Source organism: Carlito syrichta, unplaced genomic scaffold, assembly GCF_000164805.1.
Source record: "Carlito syrichta isolate Samal-C Ts95f unplaced genomic scaffold, Tarsius_syrichta-2.0.1 Scaffold126413, whole genome shotgun sequence".
NCBI classification, from domain to species: Eukaryota; Metazoa; Chordata; class Mammalia; order Primates; family Tarsiidae; genus Carlito; species Carlito syrichta.
In genome coordinates, this window is record NW_007070509.1 from 475,756 (window position 1) to 480,493 (window position 4,738).

Consider the following 4,738-nt stretch of genomic DNA (forward strand, 5'->3'; position numbering starts at 1 on the left):
GGCGGGTCTTGAACCCACGGGCTCAGGCAATTCACTCACCTCAGCCTCCCAAGGCACGGGATTACAGGCTGAGCCACCAAGCCCGGCTTCATGCTCTCTCTTACAATCTCTATGTCAAGCTCTCCCAAAAAATACACCTCCCGCCCAGAGTCCTGCCCCTTCCTAACTGCCCCGGGGCATCTCCTGCTGGATACCCAACAGACACCTCAGGGATCTCAAGCTGGACCAGTCTTTCCCCAGAAACTGTTTCTCTTCCTGCCCTAACACCTGCCCAGTCCCAAGGAGAGAAAGCCCAGCCACCCTCAGCACCTCAATTCTGAGGCCATCACCAACTCCAGCCTCCTCTCTGGCCTCCTTGCCCTTGCCCAGCCTTCTCAGCTTGTGGTCTTAAAACACAAATATAAGCATGTTCCTCTCCAGCCCAGGATCTCCAAATGGCAAGCGAGGCCCTTGCCCATCTCCCCACCTTGTCTTCCAGCCTCAGCCCCAGCCCTCTCTGAGGTCTCCACCGAGATGCTGCCTGCCTTGGGCCCTGCCCTCTTGCACGTGTCACATTCCCCCAACTCACATAGGCCTCCCCCTCCATTACTGTCTTCCGCCTCTCGGCCTAGCAAGCCACCGGGTCGCCCCTGAATCCAGCTCATGTGTCACCTCCTCTCTGAAGCCTTCATTAATTTCCCCCCATCCCCAATGGGTTGTTCTTCCCTGTTCTGTGCCGGCCAGAGTGTTGCCACACTTTTGTTATCTCCTGCTGTCCCTCTCCCCGCATCATGGTGAACTCCTGCCGCACAGTGAAGAGTGGTGCTGACACCAATTCCTTCCTCTTCCTTCCTCTCTGTTTCCAGCCCCAGCAGAGGTCAGGAAGCCCTTTGTGTACATGGGACAGAAAACGCTTAAGCCTTGCAACTCCCAAGTGCGCACACTGGCTTCCGGCTCACCTGGACTCGGAGCTGGACTCCGCTGACAGGCTCCTGCCCCACGTGTCTTGGAGTTGTTGCCGCAGTAACCATTCCTGCTCGGGGTCCTTCCTTCTAGCTGCAGCCAGCCATAGCTGGGGGCCCTCCTCGTCGCTAGAGTCCCTGGAGAAACCGCCCATCTCAGGGGCCCACAGACATCCTGGGTGAAGGCGGCTCCTCCCACTGCCTCCACAGACTCCGGCCACACATGTCACTGAAAGACTCACAGCTCTAGGTCCAGGTCCCCTTTGTAGGAGAGGGGAGATGCACACACAGAGCAGGTGTTGTCCAGGAGGCGGAAGCAGGTGAGGCAGTAGAGACCTGGGGAGCGAAGGAGGTGAACTCACCCACCCACTGTGCTCCCTGGTGTCTAGCCCCTGCCTCCCCCGTGCCACCCCTGGAGGGACTGTCCTTGTAAGGGGGTGCGCACTAAAGAACTGGTGCAATGCCACTTGCATATAAATCCCATTCATACCCAAGAGAATGAAGGCAAGTGCAGTGAAAAGGAGCTACCTGAGGGCGCTATGTAAATGAGAACATGCATAGTAATGAGGGGGGAGCACAAAAGGTGAGACACAAGAGAAGCCCATAAAGGAAGGAGCACAGTTGATTGTCATATGCAAATATGGTGAGTCCCAGCAGGCAGAGGCACACTCCCCAGGGGTCTTACCTTGGCAGCCTGGGGTACTGCAGGACACAAAGTTCTCCGTGTCCCCCTTGTCCTGGGGGCTGCCCACAGCCCAGGCAGTAGGCTTGATGCAGCCAGAAGTGGCTGACAAATGGACCCAGACATGGGCACCTGAGAAGAGGGGTCACAGACACTGAGCGGGCCAGCCCAGCCAACCGAATCCTCCCCCTCCAACACCAACCTCTCAACCTCAGAGAGGCCTTCCTGCAGTCTAACCTCCATCCTTCTGACTTTCTTCGCAACAACCTCTTTACTGCCCTTTCCGCCTTCCTCCCTTCACTCCCAACCCATGAGAATCCTCATCCTTAATTCCCCTTCTCAGGGTGTGCATGGCATGGAATGCACACCCTCTTCAACCAGACCTCTTGACATTCGGGAGGACAGTGAGCCATTCTGACTTCTGGCTTTTTTCCTGTCCCCTCTCGCCCCACCCCTATAGGAAGACAGTGGACTCACCGGCTTGCCAGCACTAAAAAAGCACTCCTCTGGCCCTGGTCAGCTGCCCGCCGCCTCACTGCTCGGTGCAGGACAGCCAATGGGTTGGTCCGGCGGCTCAGAAGTATGTTGTAGAGGTAGGCAATCCTCTCCTGATGGGGACAGACCAGGGATGAGGTCCCACTTGACCCTGTTTCATCCGCCCAGAATGCCCTTTTCTATCTTTTCCTTCTGTCCAACTCCTGCAACTCCCTCCAGGCTTGGCTTAAGTGCCCCTTCCTCTTGGAAGCCTTCTGGACTTCCCCAGACGGAATTACCCATGCTTCCCTCTGGATTTTCATAGCACTTTATTCATGCCTTAATAAAAGTCCTTTTTAAGTTGTACTGTCTTATGAAAAGCCTGTCTGGCCTGCCTTGAGACTGCGAGCTCCAGACTGTGTCTGGTTCATCGTGGTGTCCTTGGAGACCAGCACAGTGGCTGGCATACAGTAGATGCTGAGTAAATGGTTAGTAAATGAGTAAACAGATGGCAAGCTTTCATTCACACTTCGACATGCCAATACTGTCCCTGTCCCCCACGGTTTCAACAAAACTTTGGAGGCAGATGCTGTTTCAGGAAGCCCTGCCCTGAGGCACCATTCCTCCCAGCCCTGTGTGGGGTCCAGAGGCCTGCAGGCCAGGTAATATACTTTGGAGTTCACCAGAGGAGCGAGGGCTGGGCTGCTGAAGGACTCCAAGCTCCAGAAGCCAAGACAGAGAGCTACTAGCTAAGCACCCTGGGGAAGGGGCAGGGACAGCTGCTGGTCCTGGACCCCTCACCTGCTCCCGGGAGGGATAGTAGGAGGCGCAGATGACTCGCCGCAGCCGACTGACATAGCTGCCAAACAGAGTGACGAAGAAGCACAGGCCAAACATGACACCTGGGAGCACGGCAGGCACAGTGAGCATTGCCAGTGGGCTCTTGAGGCACCAGCCGCACGCCTGGTCCCTCGCGCCCCCCGCAGTCTGTGCCTCTCGTGCCCTGAACAGTGACTAGGTCCTCGGGGCCTCAGGGGTGTGGTTGATACCGATGGCTACGTAGCCAGTGGTGTCGGGCTCCGAGGGACGCAGGAGGCAACGCCGAGACAGAATACTGATGTTGCCTTGCTGCAGGACATCAAACGCCGACACCAGGTCACGATAAATACTCCCGGTATAGCCAGTTCCTTCCACGGTTATAGATACCAACACGGGGCCTGGCACAAAGACACTATGTGAGTGACACTCATGGCAGTTGCCCTTCTACCAGGCAGAAAAGGCCACACCTTCTGGAAGGTGGAAAGTGGAGCAGTGCAGGTTATAAGGGTGGCCCACACCCTCGGCCAGAGGCCTCTGGTGCCACCACACCCTCATGGTGCCCTGGGGCCTGACCTCAGTCCCATGGTCCAGGTGGGTGTCACTAGTGTCTGGTTGCCTGCCAAGGCCACTAGGTCTAAGACAACTTTTTTTTTTTTTTGAGCTGGAGTCTCACTCTGTCACCCAGGCTGGAGTGTAGTGGCATGCTCATGGCCACCTCAGCCACTCCCTGGCTTAGGCGATCCTTCCACCTCAGCCTTCCAAGTAGCTGGAACTACAGATGCACACCACCACGCCCAGTTGATTTTTGTGATTTATTGTAGATACGAGGTCTCACCAAGTTGCCCGGGCTGGTCTTGAACCCCTGAGCTCAGGCAATCCACTCGCCTCTGCCTCCCAAAGCCTGGGATTACAGGCATGAGCCACCATGCCTGGCTATTTTTTTTTTTTTTTTGGAGACAGAGTCTCACTCTGTTGCCCAGGCTGGAGTGTAGTGGTGCAATCACAGCTCACTGTAACCTCAAATTCCTGGGTTCAAGCAATCCTCCCACCTTGGCCTCTCAAAGCACTGGGATTACAGGTGCATACTACCACACCTGGCTAATTTTTTTTTTTGTAGAATTGAGGTCTTGCTATGTTGCCTAGGCTGGTCTCGAACTCCTGGGGCTCAAGTGATCCTCTTGCCTTGGCCTCCCAAAATGCTGGAATTATAGGCATGAGCCACCATGCCCGGCCTCAGAAGCATCTATTTTAAAGCACTGGCTAAACACCAACCGTGTAGCAGGCACTGAACCTTATTGTTTGTTTGGAGTTCAGGTTGCTTTTTTTTTTTAACTTTTTCTGCTGGACCTCAGTTACGTAGTATTAAAGTAATTATATTCCTTGTCTTGTACACGCTCAATCAATGATCTACCAGACACTTAACACACATCCTCTCATTTATCCCTTACTGTGATCCAGAGAGGTTGCTACTGTTTTTATCCCATTGTTGAGATGAGGAAACTGAAGCTCTGGAGGTTAAGCAACATGCTCAAGGTCATTGCCAGATCAAGGACAGAGTTGCAGTTTGAACCCAGAGCTGTCTAACTCTAGAGCATGTGTCTTTTTTTTTTGAGTGGGAGTCTCACTCTATCACCCAGACTGGAGTGCAGTGGCCACTCCCAGCCACCGCAGCCTCGACCTGCTGGTCTCCAGCATTCCTTCCGCCTCAGCCTTCCAAGTAGCAGGAACTACAGGCGCGCACTACCACACCCGGCTAATTTTTTTTTTTTTTTTTTTTATGTAGAGATGAGGTCTCGCCTGCCCAGGCGGGTCTCGAACCCTC

The 4,738-nt window shown here is 54.6% G+C and overlaps 1 protein-coding gene across 1 annotated transcript in view; it reads right to left on the minus strand.

Annotated features, from left to right (window-relative positions):
- Nucleotides 1–4,738, minus strand: part of DCST2 (DC-STAMP domain containing 2) — a 12,230-nt gene that overhangs the window by 2,397 nt on the left and 5,095 nt on the right. The window contains 7 exon segments of the mRNA XM_021707799.1: nucleotides 939–1,079; nucleotides 1,184–1,277; nucleotides 1,627–1,684; nucleotides 1,686–1,755; nucleotides 2,101–2,231; nucleotides 2,899–2,999; nucleotides 3,147–3,314. Coding sequence (XP_021563474.1) covers nucleotides 939–1,079; nucleotides 1,184–1,277; nucleotides 1,627–1,684; nucleotides 1,686–1,755; nucleotides 2,101–2,231; nucleotides 2,899–2,999; nucleotides 3,147–3,314 — 763 coding nt within the window.